Source organism: Mustela putorius, unplaced genomic scaffold (genome assembly GCF_011764305.1).
Source record: "Mustela putorius furo isolate JIRA1106 unplaced genomic scaffold, ASM1176430v1.1 tig00000832_pilon_pilon_pilon, whole genome shotgun sequence".
In the NCBI taxonomy this organism is placed as follows: Eukaryota; Metazoa; Chordata; class Mammalia; order Carnivora; family Mustelidae; genus Mustela; species Mustela putorius.
The window spans coordinates 2,000,471-2,021,035 of NW_025421491.1; the positions used below are offsets into that span (position 1 = coordinate 2,000,471).

At 46.5% G+C, this 20,565-nt stretch overlaps 1 protein-coding gene across 10 annotated transcripts in view; it reads left to right on the forward strand.

Moving 5' to 3' along the window:
• Nucleotides 1-20,565, forward strand: part of TIAM1 (TIAM Rac1 associated GEF 1) — a 381,203-nt gene that overhangs the window by 229,246 nt on the left and 131,392 nt on the right. For all 10 annotated transcript variants that reach the window (XR_006608160.1, XM_045085165.1, XM_045085166.1 and 7 more), the window contains 2 exons: nucleotides 8,358-8,535; nucleotides 18,754-19,727. Coding sequence is in view for 9 of the 10 variants with exons in the window: in XM_045085165.1 (XP_044941100.1) it covers nucleotides 18,765-19,727 (963 nt within the window). In the remaining variant the exon portion in view is untranslated. The remainder of the gene's footprint in view (nucleotides 1-8,357; nucleotides 8,536-18,753; nucleotides 19,728-20,565) is intronic.

The following is a 20,565-nucleotide window of genomic DNA, read 5'->3' on the forward strand; positions in this document are numbered from 1 at the left end:
CTTCTTTTTTTTCCTGTGCTCCCCATTTTTGATGGATCAGTGTGTGGCCACTGAGTCCCGGTGGCTTCAGCCTGCCATCCTCCTCACCTCAAGGATCTCGCTGTCCCGGTTTAAGCCACTTTATCTCCAGCCAGCCACTGGCTGATTGACCCTTTGCCACAAGCCTCCGCCTTCTCTTCCGTGCTAGCCAGGGTGGGCTGGGGACAAGTGTTGCATGGCGTACCGCTGCTGATAAGATCCCATCATAGACTCCAGTACACAGAAGGTCTGATTCCTTTGTGCAGTGTCCCCCGCCAAAGCCCATCTGTGAAGCCTTATCACCTCCAGCTCCCTTCTGTGCATCTGCGTCTGTGCAACACTGGACTGATGCTTTTAGCGAACAGCCCTTTGCTCTTTTTCTGGAAAGTTCTGCCCCCCCCCCCTTTTTCCCCCACACTCCTTCCTTTCCCTGTTTATTTCCTCCCATCCTCACAAGCTAAACCAAATCCCATTAGCCCATCAGGACGAGGCTCAAATGACAGCTTCTCCTGGCCAAATTAGTCTGTTTCTTCTTATCATTCACTATTAACAAGACCAGGTGAGCCTTGACAGCTGAGTGGAGAGGTGACCATTGTTTACTCAGATTTGGGGCATCATAAGGAACATGGTCTCTTCCCATATCCTGGGCATACGGTAGGTGCTCAATAATATTGGTTGAGTTAGCGGTTAGTCGCAGTCAGCAAAATTGTGAAGGCGCTTCTACAGACCGTTCACAAGGAGATTTTAGATAGCCATAAGCGTACCTATTTAAGATCTACTTTTATATGCTCTATTTCATAAGATGCTGTCTGTTGTGAGGCACACCACTGTTTTGTGTACCTCTAAGAAAGAAAATGGCGCCTGTGAAACCACACCACACCATAGCGACCGTAAGGCACAGTGAATTTCAGAGATGTTCAAAGTGACAAATGTGTTTTTCTTAGAATTTTAGAATTTCTTAGAATCAGTGAAATAAGGAACTGTGTTTTATCTGCCGGAGCTTGTGTAGTCTTAGTTTTATAACTGCCAAAGAGTTGGAGGTGATGTGCAGATAAAAAATTGAGGTCATTTAAAATGTGGTTTTTTTTTTTTTTTTTTAAACTTTAAAACGAGAGAGTAGAAGAGCATTTCACGCTGAGTAGCCTGGGACTACCTTGAGATGCAAGCCATGTGGAACCTTGTCCTGTCAGTCTTGTCTGATGAATGAGCCCTAGTTTCTTCCTTTTTATTTTTATTTACTTATTTTTTAAAAAAGATTTTATTTGCCTATTCAATTGAGAGATCAAGTAGGGAGGGGTAGGGGAGAGGGAAGGAGGGAAAGAAGCAGGCTCCCGCTGAATGTGGAGCCCTTCGCGGGGCTCGATCCCAGGACCCTGAGATCATGACCTGAACTGAAACCAAGGGTCAGACACTTAACCGACTGAGCCACCTAGGGGTGGCTAGGGGCCCCCGGTTTCTTCTTTTTTAGAGGATGAGGACTTAGTAAAGAATCAACCCCATTTTGAAAACCCTTAGGAAGAATGCCTTTAAAAATTTGTCACAAATTATCTTCTTTGACATTGAAGTGGAAGATTCTTCGCTGCGCTGAAATGTTTTCCTTAGCCTTACCGGTTACCACCTAAACACGTATCAGGATCAGTATTGCTGATGTCCCCTTCCCAGTGGCATTGCACAGGACCCGTTAGGTGTCCCTTTTTCCGTAAGGCAGCTGTGTTTCCTGCCGTCATACTCGCTCATTGAGTTTTGGTCACTAAGTTACATTGTTAATCTAATACGTACACATATACATTCTTAATATTTTTAGTTTCTCTTCCTTCCTTTCCGTCTTTAGTATCTGGTTTACTGAAACCTCTTTAGCCATTTCCTCTGGGAGGATTTTGCCATCTCAGGCATGGCTTCCGCCAACACAGATGCCACCAGCAGCAGGAATGGCTACCAGCTGGGGACACAATTCTTTCGGATGGGCCCTTTAGGCTCGAGCATGAGGGACCAACAGTGCGGATTTGGGGTTTCCCGGCATGGTAACTTCTCCACAGGGGCTTTTGTGGTATTTTCTCTCCCCTCTGTGTCGAAGGCAGTCCCAAGCCCTGTTGCTGGCAGGCGTAGTTGCTTCCGCACGGCTGCTGGGGTGCGTGGCCTCACCCCAGGGAGCTCTTCCTTGACTCACAGAGTGGCCCTCCCATGCAGTGTGGGGGAGGCGGCTCAGGTCACGGAACTGCTGTGCCTGGATGGTGTCAAATGGGACCAAATCGCCAGGGCGACCACATCTTGCTCCGCTTCCCTTGACAGCTCGATTACATTTCGGACCGAAAGACTTCCCTCTGGGCTGCTCAGTGAGAGAACAGGGGGAGGGAGAGGCCAGGTTTTAGGGGTTGGAGATCAGCAGGGGAATGGCAGGTTACCCTTTCACAACGCTGGGTCACCTGGGAGGGCCTGGAGAAGGTGGTAGAGTCAGCCAGTGGCGGTTGAGTCTGAAAAGTCCCTACTCTTAGAATGCCCTTCTGGTCAACTGTGTCCTTCAGAATGGAGGCCCACCCTTCAGTCAGTCTCCTAGTTATAAACAGTAGGCGTGGAAAGCCAGAAAAAACTAGAACCAAAGTCCCCCTCTGGAGCCGTCGTCTTTGACAGTGAAAGAGGAGCTGCCCTAACCCACACCCATTGTCCCAGTAGTTTTGGGATCTGGGGCTTCTTCCTGTCCCTGGGGAGGCTGTGTGGGAGCAGGAGGCAGGTCTGCCCAGGGAGAGGAACCTGGATGGCAGGACTTTGGAAAAGACGTTGTTGGAAATCTAACTAAGGCGATTGATGTGTTTTGGAAAAGATAATTTTGGTGTGCAGTTTAAGGATTGTACACTCTGGTGGGTCTCACAGGGGGTGTGGAAGCACTTTGAATGGAGTACTGTCCTCTCCCACTGTCCTCTCACGGACACCTAGTTCCCTCACTGGAACACCTGGTAAGTTAAGGCCCAGCATGGCGGAATGCTGAAGGACAGATTTCAGCATTAGCCGTTAACTGTGGTCTGCTCCTCTACCATAATCCTTGGGGATCAGCTGTTTAATTCTCTCTTGTAGTGACATGGGTGTGCTTTTCTGACATGACTCAAACTTGAAGTTGAGAATTTTGGGATCTGGAGCTGAGTGGGCTCTCACAGCACATGGTCACTCCTCTTGGATGTTGGGTAGAATTCTCAATGTTTGGTAGCTTCGCCATTTCTTAGTGGGAATGATACTACTTAGATTCTTGAGAAATCATGTGGCTCTCGTGGTCAATTCTGGAGAAGCTGTTAAATCCACTTTGGTCAGTTGGGCCTCGTTTGGGCCCTTGTTGGGCCAGTTCGTGGGGGCGTTTGGGAGATTGGATGGCCAGCTGTGGAACACAGCCCTTTGGGACTGGCAGTCTCCAGACTTTCTTGGACGAAGCTGGGAGGGAGTTCCGTAGCGAGTGATGCAATGTTGGAGTTGGATGCATTGGCCATTGCCAGTGTCCAACCGTAGCTGCAAGACGACAAACACCAAGAACCGAGGGAAACTTAGAAGAGTATTTTGGCCTCAAGCCACTGACACCCTGCCAGACAGATAGTAAGCATTCCATAAATGGTAGATCGCGCTGAGTTGGGGTAGAACGTGTTACTTCACTTTGAAACACACTGACTTTACTCCTATGAAATATGGTAATGTCTGTCCCTGCTGAACCTGTTGGTTAAGTATTGCCAAAGATTCACTGTTCTAAAATTAAAGTTATTATTTTAGTAGAGCTTTCTTGACTTATAGCTGGCTTGAAAATACTGGTTCTATGAACATGTTTCCTCAGTTACCTTGGGATACACTTGGATGTACTAGGAAACAGCATTGCTCAAAACTAGTGTGGTGTTGGGATATGGGAACTTTCAGGGATTTTGTTCAGCTGATAAGGGTGTCTGTTTTTACCTGTCGCAAAAACACTGTTGGGTCAAAGCCACGTCATCCATGCTCTAGGGAGTAGGTCTTTGGAGCCCCTGTCATCACCCGTCCATCTGTGCTAAAAATCTTGCTCCTGTCTTGAGTCCTCACATGGTTCTCCTGGGAGGGAAGGTGTGGCACATCTTCACTGGGGTAGAGTGGACAAGCTCTCTCCTGATGGATCCCTTACCTCATGCCAAATGAGGGTGGCCATCCTGTCGTATGACCCAACCCTATGTTTCCAACCCCTTAGGACTCCGGAGAGCAAACAGGGATTAAGGACAATTTCCTGGAGGGTTATGCAGCCTCTCTACTCTTAAGTAGTATTCTACTTCTTCAGAACTTCTGTTACCGAGTTATGGTTTTCTTTTTTAATCATTCCTCAAGAAGACACATTGCTGTGAAGTGTGTCACTGAGCCCATGTGGAAGGAGATGGCCCAGAGCATTGCTTATCATCACAGTGACCTCGGAGAACCACTGTGGAAATTTCTGTTCGGTCTTGGTACCAAGAACATTCATCCTTCTTCTGACCATTTGATTAGGAATTGTGAATTTTACAACTGCCATGTTTTCTCAGTTTGAGTTGGCTGTTATAAAGCTTACTATAAATAGAACTGGCTGCATAGCTTGATAGGGTATGATGGTTACCCTTATTCCCTCTATCCTTTGGGTTTCTTTTGGGTTTTGGGGGGTTAGTAATTTCTTCTATTTTAGATTATGTATCTTCTTCTTTTTTTTTTTTTAAGATTTTATTTATTTTAGAGCGAAAGAGTATGCACGCACGAGCAGGGGGAGGGGCAGAGAGAGAGGGAGGGAGCATGGAGCCTGATGTGGAGCTTAATCTCATGACCCTGAGATTATGACGTGAGCCAAAACCAAGAGTCGGACACTCAGGTGGCTGATCTACCCAGGTGCCCCTAGATTGGATATATTTGAAAGTCCCTCACTACTGAGTCCTTTGTTGAATAAATAGTTTTAAAAAAATGTAAAAAAAGATGACCAGTGAATTTTCTTTAATTTTTGAATCATGTAAAATTTTTCAATACCCTAGACTGATCCATCCATCCAATACAGATTTTTAGACTTAAGTATGAATAGTGAAAACTAAATTTTTTTTGGTGCTTATTACTTTTAAAATAAGCATTCAGGATTCTGACTTGTTCAGGATTTTGGCCCAAGACCTCTATAACCCCCTTCTCTCTGCTACTCATTTTTAAGGTTCATGGTAAGGGGAAACTTATTCTCATTATTTCATTATTTCACTAATTCTCATTATGTCACTAACTGTGGAACAGTTTTGGGCAGTGAAGTCATAATGAACAGAGTTAAGAGTTAACATACTTAGGTAGCATTTTATAGTTTGTGTAATGGTTCGTGTTGATTTTCTGTCTTTTAACAGTCTTTCTCGGTAGGTAAGTCAGGTTGATAATCTTACATCCTCATTTTTCCTGTTGATTGTACTTGCCCAGGGTCACATAAGTACGAGAGCTTGCTGCACGAGCCTGGGTATTTTGAGGGCATGTACAGTGTCCCTTTTTCTATATACTTTGGTCTCTGGAACTTGCAAGGACTTAAAAACGACAGGATGTTCCTTAGGAGTGTTTTTTGAAGGTGAAAAAGAAAGTTCTGGTCTGGGAGATTTTTTTAGGACCTCTGTCAGATTGTCAGCTCACCTCAGACTGGAAGGTTGGGGCCGTGGAACCCCTCCGCCTTGTCCATTTTGTCAAGTCTATGAAGCCAGAGATGAGTTTTGGAAATTCCTTCCCCCACTTCCAGCCCTCACATTTCCCTGTGAAAACTGCTTGACACCTGACCCAGAGATGGGCTGTAGGAGTTGACGGTGAATCAGAATGAGACTGGAAAACACGGTGCAGTCAGCGTTCATGCCCCATGAGTGTAACATAAGCTGGCCGCTGCTGTTGTCGGATTGCATCACACTGGTGTTGGCCGTGTGACCACGTCACTGGTGTTGTGCCATGACGAGTTGGCTAGATCCGATCTTCCAGCTGTGTGAGTCAACTCCCTTGTTGCCCCGCAACAAATTTAAGGTGACTCGTGTCATCCCACTTATAACACGGACCCACTTTCATTGAGTTAGGCACCCTGTTTGTAGGAAGTCCCAGGAACAGTGGCCTCCTATGGTGTAACTTCTTACAGTTTACAAATGCCCAGTAATGGTGGAATCGTAGCTAACGTTTATTGCAAACTGACGGCGTGGTAGGCGCGAAGCTAATCATGTAACACAGATGGTCTTGAGTGCTCATGGTAACCCAGTGGTTTAGGAGCTGTTCTGTGGCAGAGGGGCGATATGGAGAGTTTGCCCCCAGATCACCCAAGTGAGTGGGGAGGCCAAGATTTGACCTCATGCAAGTATTAAGACTGAGGCTCCAACCCCCAGCCATGAACTTGGTGCATAGCTGCCTTCCATTGAACCTGAATTCTTTGCAGTTCTTGAAGAAAACTCAGAGTCTGCTAATTGTTCTCAGGAGCCATGGTGGAGTCAACCACTCCGGGCAAAACGAGTACTGCTTGGCACATTGCACTTGCAGCCTGTCTGCAGATTGCAAAAATCCATGAGCCTCTTCATTCATCCACGTCACAGGTCAATTCCACGGCTGGGGTCACAGGGAACATTTTTTTTTCCCCCCACCCATATCAAACAAAAATTCTACCAACTCAATTTTGTTTTCCTGCAGTGTTTTATTTAAAAAAAAAAAAAATGCCCTGTAACTCTCATCCTCTTCCCCATATCGTTCTTCCGCTCAGGAATTAGAAGGCTGAAGATGGAGAAAAATGATAGTTCTGGAAGGTAGAATATGTCCTTCTTTTAAAGTATAAGAAAATGCATTATCAGCTTCTGGGGAGCAGGTGGAAGGGCAGCTGCCCGCGGGCCCCCATTTGCCAGCAAGAATCCAGCCTTGCAAATTATTGGCAGCTGGCACCGTAATGAGTCCATTTCAATATAAATGGGCTGTTGCTTATTAATTTCTGCCAGTTCCTAGGCAATTCAGGAACTGCTTTGAAAATTTGAAAATTCGCAGAGAACAGCTTCAGGAGGATGCCTAGGAAAAGAGAGAGAACAAGCTAGCAATGGGGGAATTATGGAAAGGGCACGTATTGTAGGGTAATAATGGGGTATGGCTGAGGACGCGGGCTCCCTTCCTTGCAAAGCGTGAGTCACCCACTTCAGGTTAAATAGTACGTTTTCTGAGATAAGGAAGAATCGCAACTTCTCTGATTGTTCTGTTCTCTGTGGATGTGTGCATTTATTTATTGACTGCTTCTGTGGGGCTGCCTTCCACAAAGTAGGCAGTTTTCTCTGGGTTCCTGCTCAAAGCGTTGGGCACCCCAGGCTCACACCTTGCTGGAACCAGCAGCAGTGGGTGGCGGCAGTGGGCAGCCCCACAGAGGGATGTCCGGGAGGAGGGCGATAAGGTGCAGTACCCACTCCCTACGGGACCCCCAGTCTGTCTTTCTTCCTTAGTATTTGCAGTTTCATCTCAGAATGCAGGCTTTTTTCCCCCCTTTAAAAAAATGCCATTTTTATATCATTTTTAAAAAAGATTTTATTTATTTATTTGACAGAGAGAGATTACAAGTAGACAGAGAGGGAGGTAGAGAGAGAGAGAGGGAAGCAGGCTCCCCGCCGAGCAGAGAGCCTGACGCGGGACTCGATCCCAGGACCCTGAGATCATGACCTGAGCCGAAGGCAGCGGCTTACCCCTCTGAGCCACCCAGGCGCCCCTGATATCATTTTTTTTAATCATTTTTTTTTTTTTTAAACACTGCTTGTTCCTGGAGCCGTCCTTGTCCATGTATCTTCTGTGCTAAAAAGCAGTTTAGGTATCTCACTAAGTTCTTTTCTGTACATATTCTTCACAACTTGCCTCTGAATTTGATGTCTGGCCAGCTGTGAACGTGTATGCGATGAACTCAGTGTGTTTTGCGTTTTTTTGTTTTGTTTTGTCTCACCGTCTTTTGACGTTTTCTTCAACTTTCGTCATAAATGTAGCTGTTTGGATAACAACCAAGACTCCCTTGTTTCCTTTTATTGATTATCTCTGTTCGTTGAGACCTTTTGAAGATGAAGAGGGAGCCATGGGAACCATTCCACAGCAACCCGTTTCTGTTAGCTGCTACTTTTCTCCATAGAAATAGGGGGAAATGATAATTTGGTCTGTAGGACTGGTTCTTACCGTAAATAGGGCTATGCTTGTATTTATTTAGGGATCTGATTATGTCTGCACTCTCTACCTGGAGCTGAAGATTGTGCTGTTAGATTTGGGGCTTGGTATCACACACAGAACGGATGTCAGAGAATTAAGGAGAATGGGCTCCTTGGAAAAGGCCCGTGTTCTGTGTTCTGGCTGACCACTTCCTTTCTCTTTTCCGTCCTTTGCAGGTTTTCGGCACATCCTCAGACACTCACAGGAGACGATGATGGCCTCCCCGAGGGGCAGGTGCTGACCCTTTCCCCAGTCCCTGCCGCTGTTCATCCTGACGCCGTTTCCCATCTCAGTATCTAAATGCCACAGTGCTCTTGGGGCAAGTTGGGCTGGGAACCACTGTTGCCTTGTAAGGTAGGTTTGTATGAGTCGTTTTGAGCCCATATACATCCGCATGAATCAATGGAAACGCTTCCAAAGTGGTGGGACTGATACGTTTTAGTGTAATTGGAATTGTTGGGTTGCATGTAGCTCGTGGGAAAAAGAATTTGGAACCACTTCTTTGGATTAGCGTTACACCCAGCTAAGAATTCAAAAGCATTAGCATTCAAACTTAAAAAAAAGAAAAGAAAAGAAAAGAAGAAGCCGGTACCTATGAGATCTTTTCTCTCCCTTGTGAATTGCCCTCAGGGTCTTTTAAATTTATCCCTGAGCTTTGCCATCTTTTTATTGGATTATTTTGAAAAAGACTAACCTAGCTGCAAATCTGAACTTCAAAACAATGATATATTTTGTTTCTGGTTTGGGTGATCTCTAAAAAGCAAAATAAATACAGTCAAAATAATAATCTTTCTAAATCAAAGATCATCTTTTATTTGTTGCAAAACTTTACTGTTTAGTCTCTTGTGTTAGGGGTGTTTGCGTGTGACTTGGCAAAACACTTCTCATGGGTTTGTAAAGATTTAGCAAAAACTTTCAGAACTTTGTCTCAGTTTAATCTTAGCTCCCCCCCCCCACCCCCTACCCCACCCCTGTCTTCAGGCTCAGCCTCCAGTAGAGAAAAAACAGGCTTGAAACCAAGACCTCCCACTAGAAGCTAATTTTAAATTTGCAATCTGTTGTCTTGTGATTTTCGCTTCAAATTTAACTTTGAAATAAATACATTTCATCCTTTCTCCTGCAAATTTGGAGGTCTGTTTTCAAGTCATAGAAGGGCGATCATTATGTTTATTTTAATAAGTTTTTAAATACCTCAGGGGAGTGAAAAATCACATTATTAATAATTACAATTTCTGTGCATCATTAAATGCCTTATGCTTGGATTTTGCAAGGTCCTCACCAGTGACTGAGGAACCTTGTTTTGGGAGTTCACTTTTGTCTTGAATGTGATATGAATTGGGTCATTTTGGGCCCACTAATGAGCTCTGATGTTTTATGTATTTAAAGAGCCCTCGTTTTAAGGGAGTCTGCATGGGGAACACTCCCGCTGAGGAGATCTATGTATTTAGGTGACCAAGACAGGGGTGGGTACAGCAGGGTCCCTGCCACTAGGCCATTATAATAAGGTGGGAAGGGGGTCCATACGAAGCAAGACAAGTGTGTCACTGTGCAAATAACCACGCAGCAGACGCCATGTAAGGAGGTCAAGCAAAGTGCTGTTGAGAAAGCATGATTAAATCCAAGCTAGATAGTATTTTCTTTACCTTAGGTAATTTTTCCCAGCCATCTGTTACGAGTTTGGGTTTGGTGTCGTTTGTTGTAGCTGTCAGCCCAGTGCCCACATCCTCACTCTCTTCAATTATCCAAAAAACCCAGGGACTTAAAGCATGTTAACATGTTTTATTTATTTTCCTTTCCTTAAAATCAATTACAGGTTCAGTGCAGAAACTTTAGAAAATACCCCCCCCCCCGCCAAAAGTGTAAGTTTTGAAAAATTGAAATTACCCACAATCGCTCTATCCAGAATGATTGCTTTTAAAATTATTATACAGGTCTAGCACGTGTGTGTGCATGTGTGTGTGTGTGTGTTAGAGAGAGAGAGAGAGAGAGAGAGAGAGAGAGAGAAAGTGAACATATTATTAATATTCTTAAAATTTTAACCTGCTCAAAACCATTTTCTTGGTTGTGCACCTCAAATAGAAGTGTTGTTTTTTATTTTTTTGTTTTTTGAGTTTTTATTTATTTGTCAGAGAGAGAGCGAGCACAAGCAGGGGGACTGGCAGGCAGAGCAGGCAGGGGGAGAAGCAGGTTCCTCGGTGAGCAGCGAGCCTGATGTGGGACTCCATCCCAGGACCCCGAGATCATGACAGCCAAAGGCAGATGCTTAACCACTGAGCCACCCAGCCATCCCTCAAATAGAAGTTTTTACTTCTGAGAGTAAGAAGAGTTTTGCTCCACGGATGTTTGGTCCTACAGTAGAATGATCTTTTTTGATTATGTATTTCTGAACAGGGCAAGCCTTAGCAGGCTGACCCACAAGGCTGGGCTTGGATCACAAAGAATGGGAAGACTAGGGAAAGTGTGTGTCACTCTTGTCTCTGTTTGGGGACTGCTTGAACTGCTGGTCTCATCGAGGAAATCCAACTTCCGGACCATAAAAAATAGTATAGGCTCCTTAGTTCTCAAGGTGATGAGGTTATTTCTAGTTCCTATGTATCTTCTTCTTTCTGTCGCTGTTTTCCCTCTGAACAGTCTGAAGTTACAGGAGTATTTTTGTTTGTTCCTCTCTGCCCAGAGACCTTGGCCATGGGGTGGTTTTCTATGAACTAGAAAGTTTTCTCATGTAATACAGAGAAAACGTAACAGTGTGATGAGAGACACAGTTTGCATGATTTGTGTTGGGTCGTCCAGGTCTTGCCTTTCTTTTTTATTTGTGTTCTGTTTCTCTACTCCTGTATAATCATTGATGTTCATAATGATTTTATATAGACATTGTGAACAGTTAAGCTTTTCATTTATTTCAAGAGTGCTTACCTTTACTCGGGGAGCATAGTTAGAGTAGTGGCTTTATTTTATTTTAGTTTTTGGAGAGGGAATTTCTAAATTTTACTTTTACTTTTACTTTTTTTTACTTTTTTTTTTTTTCTTAGAGAGAGTGCACTTGTGTGCGGCAGGAAAGGGGCAGAGGTAGAGAGAAGAGAGAGAGAATCTTAAGCAGGCTCCATGTCCAGTGCAGAACTGGACATGGGGTCTTTCTCATGACCTTGAGACCATGACCTGAGCCAAAATCAAAAGTCAGATGCTTAACCAGCTGAGCCACCTCGGGAACACAGAGAAAAAAAATTTTAATATTGAAGAATTTTTTTTCCCACTTCATTGATGAATTTGGGTGTGTTCTGTGTACATTTCCTAGCATGTGAGCCCCAGAATATATTGGCCTGCAGTTTCAATCATGTGATTCAATCATTTAGAAGTCTTTGCTACTCCAACATCTGGGTCACTTTAGGATCGACGTCTATGGATTGCCTTTCCCCCGAGAGCTGGTTAGAATTTCTGGGTTCTTTGGAACACATTGTGGACATTTTAAGTGTCATATTGGGAGACTTGAGTTCCTGTTAAAATCATCTGGAAAACAATGGTTTTCCTTTTTTGCTGCTTTAGCAGGCAGTTGACCCAGCCAGGTCCTACACATAGGCCACTTGCTTGGCAGTCTGGGAGGTGGGCAGTGGTTTTATGTAGTAACTCAGCTCCCAGGGCCTTTACGGTCTTGCTTGGGTCGGTCTGAGATTGGGCATCTGAGGCGGGTGAGCCCGGGACTTGTATGGATTTGTACACAGCTCTGGTGGATTGGCTTCTCCAGCTCTCTTTCCTCTGTGACCCCCCTCATTCCTTGCTTGGCAGGGGCCACTCTTCTTGGTTCTTTGGCCAGAACAATGGGGTGCATCTTGGGAATTTTTGCTCACCTGTGTCAGAAGTGTACTTCCGCATAAGACTGGGAGAGAGGAACCGGGAAACTCACTCTTGCACGAGCAGCTTCTTCCGGTTTTGACTTCCCCACACAGCATGCTTGTGCTTGCACTTTGGAATCTTTGGGCAGTTGCCATTTTCTTCGGCCCCAAGTTCTTCAGTCTTTTATCAGTCAGAGAAAGATCAGTCTTAGTGCCGAGTTCCGTTTTGTTCCTTACTTTACGGAGACAGAAGCGCCGCCCCAGTTAATCAGCTCTACCTCACTGTTTAACCTCCCTTTGGACCACTGGTCTGTGCTTACTTTGTGTTTCCTGATAGAGAGGCTAAGTGATGCTCAATGCATATGTATTTTTTTTAAGATTTATTTATGTATTAGAGGGAGACTAGGGGGAGGGGCAGAGGAAGAGGCGGAGAGAGAATCTCCCAACAGACTCCCTGTAGAGCCGGGAGCCTGATGTGGGGCTCGATCCACCACCCGGAGATCATGACCTGAGCTGAAATCAAGAGTTGGATGCTTAGCCAACTGAGCCACCCAGGTGCCCTGATAGCACGCTTATTTTTTATTGCCTGATTTGTTGAGACTATATTAGAAAGTTTTAGATGGCTTTCAGCTATAAAAACAGATTTTAAAATGTCTCATTTTGAAGAACTCTCACTTTTATTTTTTTGAAAGAGAGAGCAAGTGTGTGAGTGGAGAGGGGTGCAGAAGGAGAGAGAGAGAGAGAATCTTAAGCAGGCTTCATGCCCAGCAAGGAACTCAACGCGAGCTCAGTCTCACCACCCTGAGATCACGGCCTGATTCAGAATCAAGAGTTGGACACTGAACTGCCTGAGCCACCCAGGCGGCCCTGAAAAATTCTCACTTTTAAAGAGAATTTCCGTTTAATCAGACTATTTCAAGTATTTAAGGCTTTGCTTTTTAAATTTTGAAATAATTAGAGATTCACAAGACATTGTACAGATAATGTACAACCTAATGGCTGTTCTTATTGATCAGTTTCCTTAAGATACTTTTTCACTTACTCGCTGTGTATTTAACTTGGTGGATTTCAAGGAATGTACTAGGATTACCTGAAAAGTTTAACTCATTGCTTTACGGGAAAGGTCATGGTGGTAGTGGTAGAAAAAGCCACACTGCCTCTAGTGTCCTTGAGTTCTGGCCCCAAGACTCTAGATTTTCTGACCCCACACCACTGGCAGGTGACCCCCTACTCAGCATGCCACCATGCCACCATGTCTTCCTTGCCTCCATTTTGTCTGGGTCTCTGAGGCCGAGTCCATCTGCACAATGGGGAGGGGTATGCTCTGAACTCTGAATTCTGTAGGGACAGCTCTCAAGAGAGGAGGCAGGGAAGAATTGAGGGCAAGAAGTGAAATGAGGCAAAAGCAAGGCCTTCAATCTTTGGCCAGGTAATTGGGGGTGAGGAGCAGAGTGGGGCAGGGGCGAGTGGTCTGGGATGAGGGACCTTCGGGTGGCAGGGAGCCCCAGTGACGGGCACATTGATGACCGCTGTGTCCTCGAGACATCTGATAGAAGGGGCTAGCATAGTTAAGTCTGACGCTGTGGTTTTCTCTAGTCCACACTGTGGTCTTGTTCCTAATTTGTGTCGTGACCCCATTCTCACCTCCTTTTTATTGTGGTTGTATGAATTTCTACATTCTAAGTTAAAGTTTAGTTTGTCATTCACTCGTTCAGTGTTCTGCCGCCGAGCACCTTTTACCTTTCAGGCGGTGTTCTAGGCACTGAGGATACAGCAGTAAATAAGACAAGCAGAACTTTTAGCCCTCCTGAAGCTTATGTTCTGGTGGGGAAAGACAGAGAATAAAAAAGTTAAGTAAGTGAAATATATTTTGTGTTATGGTTGTGATAAAGGCTGAGGAGGGACGCCTGGGTGGCTCAGTTGGTTGGATGACTGCCTTCGGCTCAGGTCATAATCCCGGAGTTCCGGGATCGAGTCCCGCATCGGGCTCCCAGCTCCCAGCTCCATGGGGAGTCAGGGGTAAGGATTGAGCTCTGTTGGTGGGGGGGGGCTGTCATTTTGGATAGAGGTCAGGGAAGGTCACCCTGAGAAGACAGTATTTGAGTCAAAGTCAGAACCAACTGGAATGTGAGTGAGGTAGTGAAGGATGGTTGCAGGCAGAAAGAAGAGCACGGGCAAAGGCCCTGGGGCAGACTCAGGGCCCTACCTGGCTCAGGTAGCCAGAACTTAGACCTTTGAAAAGAAAGTATGAGAAGCCAGATTTGAGGTCTAAATACTGAGGGTTGTTCTTGTGATAAAATTTTGCCCAATACCTCTTGCCTAATCCCCCTCCTGCTGAGTGTTCCCTGAAAATGCAACTTATTTGGAACCACTATCATGCTGCATCAGGAAGTGATAGTTTTAATGAGTTTAAAACTGGAGACAGTTTCCGGCTAGAGGCTGAGTACTCTTATTTTGATGCTCTTCTTTGTAATTTCTTTTTTTTTTTTTCTTCTTTTTCATTTCTGTCCTGGTTTTTGCATTTCAGTCTGACCTTGATCTCTGTTTTCTCACCTTGCGACAGTGTGATGATCGCGTTGGTGAGGTACTACTGATCACTCACCTTCTGCTTTGTTCCTAAAATACATGACTGCTGACTATCTCCTGTCTGGAGTTGAGCACTGCTAGCCTCCGTAGAGGCTACTGAGGAACTGAAAGCTGCTTTCTACCCTGAAGTTCCTTCCTGACTCACGGGGACCGACCGGGTGTGGATGTAAATTACAAACTGGGTAAAAGCTAGCATTTTACCTTTTTGTACAGGCAGAGGATTAGAACTTCCAGTTCGCCCATGTTCTGGAGGGGCACAACATTCCCGTGGGGCAGAGGTTGTCCCAGAAAGAGGAGATTGTGTCAGTTGAATGCCACGAGCAATTTTATTTATTTATTTTTATTTTTAAAAAGATTTTATTTATTTATTTGACAGACAGAGATCACAAGTAGGCAGAGAGGCAGGCAGAGAGAGAGAGAGGAGGAAGCAGACTCCCCGCTGAGCAGAGAGCCCAATGCGTGGCTCGATCCCAGGACCCTGGAATCATGACCGGAGCCAAAGGCAGAGGCTTTATCCCACTGAGCCACCCAGGCGCCCCATCCACGAGCAATTTTAATTTTTCATGCTTCTGTTAACTTCTGCATCCCCCCACCAACGCCACACGAGCCCTTGTGGTTCTCACCAACCTTTCAGGAAAAGTTTTCAAATTAAGGGCTATTTCAGCAGGTCCCCAGCAACTGATTTTTCTTGACTTGCTTCAGACTTCCTGCCGACTCTGTTTAGGTGACCCCCTGAGAATTTCTCTTGGTAGGATTTAGGAGATTTGGCATTCATCTCTAAATTCTAGTTCTGAAGATAAAAATGGCTTCTTTCCTACCTTGGCCGGCTGGAAAGAATCCTGCTACTAAAAATGCTATTAATATAACAGGCCCGTCGGAGTGATGCATTAGGTGCTGTAATTCTTGAAGGTTGGGGCCATTTCCTTTAGGAAACCTCTCCTGAGGCTTTTAACTTGATTGCTTTTCTGTTGGCAGAAACGAGCCTCACCAAAAAATGTGTTGTTGGGAATATGCCTGTCAATTTATATTTGCAGGCTTTTGATACGTAGAATAGAGAAGGGTCCTCCTTGTGGGTGTGAGGAGACAGTTTTGCTTGTCTTACACGCAGTTCTGCCACCATCATTCTTTTCCTTCTCTTAAACTTGAACCTGTTGATTTTTTTTAAAGATTTTATTTATTCATTTGACAGACAGAGATCACAAGTAGGCAGAGAGGCAGGCAGAGAGAGAGGGGAAAGCAGGCTCCCCGCTGAACAGAGAGCCCGATGTGGGGCTCAATCCCAGGACCCTGAGATCATGACCCGAGTCGAAGGCAGAGGCTTTATCCCACTGAGTCACCCAGGAGCCCCTAAACCTGTTGACTCTTAAAGTGGAACCATGGCTGACACTCGTTCTAAGCTTTTTATTATTTATTGGCAAAACATACGGATACATAGACACATTCAGGTGTCTTCACATGTACTTTAAAAGATCAGGAACTCTAAGGAATTGGCCGCGGCCTTTAGGATTAAAATGCTTATGTGGGGCTTCCTGGATGGCTCAGTGGGTTAAAGCCTCTGCCTTTGGCTCAGGTCATGATCTCAGGGTCCTGGGATCAAGTCCCATATCGGGCTCTCCGCTTAGCAGGGAACCTGCTTCCCTTCCTCTCTCTGTCTGCCTCTCTGTCTGCTTGTGATCTCTGTGTGTCAAATAAATAACTACAATCTTAAAAAAAAATGCTTCTGTGTTGGAGCATCTATGTGGCGCCTTCGGTTACGCGTTTGACTCTTGGTTTTTGGTTCAGGTCTTGATCTCAGGGTTGTGAGATCGAGCCCCGCGTTGGGCGCTCGCTCTCTCTCTCTCTCTCTCTTTTTCTCTCTCTCTCCCCCCCTCCCCCCCTCTCCTCTGCCCCTCACACTCACACGTGTGCTCTCTTTCTCTAAAATAAATAAATCTTAAAAAAAAAAAAAAAGAAACGCTTTCTTATTTATTTGACTTTCAAAATGTAGCACACCATATTCTTCAGGATATAGATCACAAATGCTCTTGTATGGACAGTGGATGTTTTTCTTTCCCCTCTAGTGAGTTGAATTGTTATTGTGGTTTTTTTTTTTTCTTTGCTCCTTAAAGACGCCAGCCAGAGAGGCAGGAGCTTATTAACTGCTTTGAAATATACTTGCTGCCAGGAAAAAGGAGATTCTCCTGCTTGGAAAGTTCCCTCTGAGAATCACATGATGTGTGACCTGGTGGGGAATATTCCAGTATGGGAAAAGTGTAACATCTGGTGCCTGTGTGAGTTACCTCCGAACTCACTGGAACATGAAATGGAGGTTTTCCCTTCCTGTGGCCACCGATTTGGTTTCCACGAAGATGGGCTCGTCTGCGTCGATGGAGTGTTTTAGACAGAGTGTGAGATTATAGAATGATTCCGGATCAGTGTGAAGGTGTCTGATAGTCCCGACTCTTTGTCATGGTCATGGTCAATTCGTTCTCTGCGTCCCCTCTGGTACCTTTCACTGTTTTCTTGCCTACCTTCCATGGCTACGGTATCCGTTTCTTGAGAGTTGAGAGCGTGTCTCTTTTGTTCGCTGCTGTGTCTCTGGCTTCTACAGCATGGTAGGTGCTCATGTATTTTCTGAATGAATGACTACGTAGGTGGTTGGAAACATCAGCGCAGGAATATATACAGCTACTATATTTTCCCTCTTTTCCTTTCTGGCCACTTTTATGTGTGTGTCTTAAGCGCATACAATTTGAATGGTACAGAGAAAGAACAGAGTAAGGAGAAGAGGCTAGGAGAGTCACAGTCCCTGAGCTTTGAAGGTCTTTCTTCTTTTTCCCTGTGGGCGACAGTCAGGGGCCAGGGAGAGAGACCGGAAAATGGGAAGGAAGGACTTGAATTAACCTGGGTAGCCCCAAAAGGCTGAATCACATTTAGTGGTTTCATAATGTGAATTTCTGTGTGCAGGGCACTCTGTACCAGATTAATGTTCCTGGTTTGGATTTGCTCCCAGAAATAAACCCATTAGTCTGCTGCGAAGCAGAGAGCGGGGTTTCTTTTCGTTTTGCCCCTCTCCCTCTCCCTGCCTCCCACTTCATGCCCCCTCTGAAATACCAAAAGTTAAGGTTTTCAGAATGCCGGGGTACTGAATCGAATTTTAGGTAAAAGCCCATGGTTCCTTTAGACCTGGATGAACTGGGAAGAGTTGATCGGACTTATTAATCTCTTGAGTGTTTCAAGGTTTGATTGATTTTTTTTTTAAAGATTTTATTTACTTATTTGAGAGAGAATGAGTGAGAGAGAGCATGAGCGAGGAGAAGGTCAGAGGGAGAAGCAGACTCCCCGTGGAGCTGGGAGCCCGATGCGGGACTCGATCCCGGAAGTCCAGGATCATGACCCGAGCCGAAGGCATTCGCTCAACCGACTGAGCCACCCAAGCGCCCCTGATTTTGAAACTGAAATACAGATGGAAGTCCGGGTCAGACGGAAACACTGGGAGGGAGGGAGGTCGTCAAATGCTCCGGTGAGTTTGGTTACTGCTTTTTGAACCACATTATCATTTCCAGCAGAAAGTCCATTTGTGGGGTGCCTGCGTGGCTCAGTGGGTTAAAGCCTCTGCCTTCGGCTCAGGTCATGATCTCAGGGTCCTGGGATCGAACCCCGCATCGGGCTCTCTGCTCCTCAGGGAGCCTGTTTCCCCCTTTCTCTGCCTACTTGTGATCTCTGTCTGTCAAATAAATAAATAAACTCTTAAAAAAAAAAAAAGAAAAAAAAGAAAGTCCGGTTGTGCTTTCAGGGTTTTTGGTGTCTGTAGAGAAGCCGAGCTGGAGGGAACCACGAGGGTTTGCAGCTCTGTGAAGGCAGCACGGCAGCGGGCCCTGTGGGCAGCTAGCTACCCTCTGGGCACAGACACGTTTAATGCTCTACATGTCTACCTGGGTTCTCATTTCACATCGCGGGGGGCCCGTCTCTGTGGAGGCATCAGTTCTCACCTGCAAGTGTGTAAGGGCCCAGGCACCTGCCAGGTGGGCAGGTGCAGAGGATGGGGTGGGCAGAGGATCGTGTCCTGTCGCCTTACCAAGCTCTCTGCCCGCCCCGCACCCTGAGCTCTTTCTGTTCAACTACCCATTCGTGACTCACTTCTCCCCTCCTCTCTTTCCTCCCACCCCCCATGCTGCAGACCATAAAACCATGGGAAACGCAGAAAGTCAAAATGTAGAGCATGAGTTTTATGGAGAAAAGCATGCCAGCCTGGGCCGGAAGCACACGTCCCGCTCACTGCGCCTGTCGCACAAGGCTCGGCGGACGAGGCACGCGTCCTCGGGGAAGGTGATCCACAGGAACTCCGAAGTGAGCACACGATCCAGCAGCACACCCAGCATCCCGCAGTCCCTGGCCGAGAATGGCCTGGAGCCCTTCTCCCAGGAGGGCACCCTAGAGGACTTCGGCAGCCCCATTTGGGTGGACCGAGTGGATATGGGCTTGAGACCCGTGTCGTACACCGATTCTTCCGTCACTCCCAGCGTGGACAGCAGCATCGTCCTCACAGCCGCCTCTGTGCAGAGCATGCCAGACTCGGAGGAGACCCGGCTCTACGGGGATGACGCTACGTATTTGGCTGACGGAGGCAGGCGGCAGCATCCCTACACATCCAACGGGCCCACTTTCATGGAGACGGCGAGCTTTAAGAAGAAACGCTCCAAATCTGCAGACATCTGGCGGGAGGACAGCCTGGAATTCTCACTCTCCGATCTGAGCCAAGAACATTTAACAAGCAACGAAGAGATCTTGGGTTCCACCGAAGAGAAAGACTGCGAGGAGGCTCGGGGCATGGAACCCCGGGCGAGCCCCCGGCAGCTCAGCAGCTGTCAGCGTGCCAATTCCCTGGGTGACTTGTATGCTCAGAAAAACTCCGGGGTGACGGCAAACGGGGGGCCCAGGAGCAAATTCGCAGGCTACTGTCGGAATCTGGTGTCTGATATTCCCGATCTTGCAAACCATAAGATGCCACCAGCTGCTGCCGAAGAGTCTCTTCCCTACAGTAATTACAACACACTCCCCTGTAGGAAGTCTCACTGTCTTTCTGAAGGTGCCACCAACCCACAGATTAGCCATAGCAACAGCATGCAAGGCAGAAGAGCAAAAACAACTCAGGTAAAGTGGTTGAAATCTGTTTCACTATTTTAGAAATGGTGCATGAGTTCAAGTGCATGCTTTTGCTCCTCTGCAAGGTTCCCATCTTTGAATGCCTGGCGGCGGCTGCACCTGCTACTACCCCTTCCCCCCCGGGATTCATCTCAGCTCTGCTTCGCCCCTCTTCCAGTTCGTTGCCAGGGGTGGGATGAAGGGGAGAGAGAGAGAGAGAGTGTGTGTGTGTGTTAGGGGGGTGATGTGGGTAGGAGTGAGAATAAAGCTGATAAGTTCATACTCGGGACCTGCTGCCTCTCCAGCTCAGCTCTTGAATAGCGTCTTGCTTCTGCTGAGCCTCCTTCCTCTCCCCGGACAGATGGGCCCGGCGGGTTGAGCACTCTCAGGGTGTCTCTCCAGTGCCGCAGGTGGGAAGACGGGTTGGTCGGAAGCTCCTCGGAGGAGGCATCTTTGATTCAGGGCGGGCTCTGGTCATTGGTCAGCTTCTCGCGGGGGTTGGCAGGCTTCCCGCCTTACCAGGAGCCATTTCAATTTCCTGTTCCTTGCGATGCCGGCCAGCCCTGTCTCTGGAGGGAGGGGCAGCGGAAGGAATAACATGGGCGGCTTCCAGTTCCTACTTTGCAGCCAGCTCGTTGTTTGACCTTGGGCAAACCCTGACTTCTAGTTGCTTCTCTGAAAAATGGGAGTGAAAAGGGCTCAATGCGCCTGTTCAGTGCCTTGCTGATGGAAAGAGGTCTCATCACCTTCATTGGTGGTGGCGGGGGGTGGCTAAGAGTCCACCTCGCACTCCTGTGTGCCCTGGTCCTTTTCTGGTCCTGCTGTTCCCGGTCGCCGAGTTCCAGGT